This window comes from Eimeria mitis, genomic scaffold, assembly GCF_000499745.2.
Source record: "Eimeria mitis Houghton genomic scaffold, Emh_scaff9468, whole genome shotgun sequence".
NCBI lineage: Eukaryota > Apicomplexa > Conoidasida > Eucoccidiorida > Eimeriidae > Eimeria > Eimeria mitis.
Window position 1 is genome coordinate 1 of NW_013576993.1, and position 1,069 is coordinate 1,069.

The 1,069-nt window shown below is 58.1% G+C and overlaps 1 protein-coding gene across 1 annotated transcript; it reads right to left on the reverse strand.

Moving 5' to 3' along the window:
• Positions 1–102: 102 nt before the first annotated feature.
• Positions 103–911, reverse strand: EMH_0097320 (uncharacterized protein; the record flags this gene model as incomplete). The annotated part of the gene is made up of 2 exons (XM_013502533.1): positions 103–170; positions 245–911. 2 exons carry the CDS (start codon positions 909–911, stop codon positions 103–105), a joined length of 735 nt encoding a protein of 244 aa, XP_013357987.1.
• Between the last annotated feature and the right edge of the window lie 158 nt (positions 912–1,069).

Consider the following 1,069-nt stretch of genomic DNA (forward strand, 5'->3'; position numbering starts at 1 on the left):
GCGCCCATAGCCTGTGCTGCATCTGCAACAGCAGATGCTCTCCGTACCTGCACTGTCTGCAGCAGTGGCCTGTAGGCAGCTGCCTTCTCGCTGCAGAAACCCCTAAGCTGCTGCTGCTGCTGTTGCTGCTGTTGCTGCTGTTGCTGTTGCTGCTGTTGGCGATTGCCTGTCTGTGGGCGCCACGCCTGTCTGTCTTCTTGGCGTTCGTTACTGTGGTCTCGGCAACGCCACAGTTCATCCTGACTGTGCTGCTGCTGCTGCTGCTTCTGCTTCTGCTGCTGCTGCTGCTGCAGCGGGGCGGAGTGCTGGGGCTGCCATCCCGCAGCTGTGTGGGCGTGTATCTCTGCCTGTGAACCGCCCCCAGAAAAACAGTAAAGAGGTTTTCTTGCTGCTAGTGGTGTTGCTGCTGCAGTGCTCGCAGCAACTGCTGCCTTCTCCGCTTCAATGCTCCTCGTTAGGCCTTCAGCTTTTCTTCGCTGCTGAAACTGCTGCTGCTGTTGCTGCTGCTGTCGAGGGTACGGCTGCTGTTGGGAAGGTAGATTCTGCTGCTGCTGCTGCTGCTGCTGCTGGTGGTGGTATTGCTGCTGCCCCTGCTGCTCCTCCAGCAGCTGAGTAGGCGCTGGCGGCCCTGCTTCTCTGGAGAGAGCATATGGGTATGTCAGGGGAACCCTCGGGACCCTTCCTGCATACAGCTGTTGCTGCTGCTGCTGCTGCTGTTGTTGTTGGTGGTGGTGCTGCTGCTGCTGCATCTGAAACATTTGTTGCTGCTGAGGATGCTGCCTGTGCGTCACTCGAAACAGATGCGTGGGGCCGTGCTCCGGTAGCCTGCCTGGCATCCACTGGCTTTCATGTTGTTGCTGTTGTTGCTGCTGCTGCTGCTGCTGTAGTTGCGGTTGCTCCTGTTGCTGCATCTGTAGTAGCTGCTGCTGTAGTAGTTGCTGCTGCAGTTGCTGCTGCAGCTGCTGCTGCTGTTGCGGGAACGGCGAATGAATTTCTGTTACAGTAGTAGCAACGAGGCTTCCAATTCTGCTGCTGCTGCTGCTGGGCAGCAGCGTGCAGCAAGAGATGT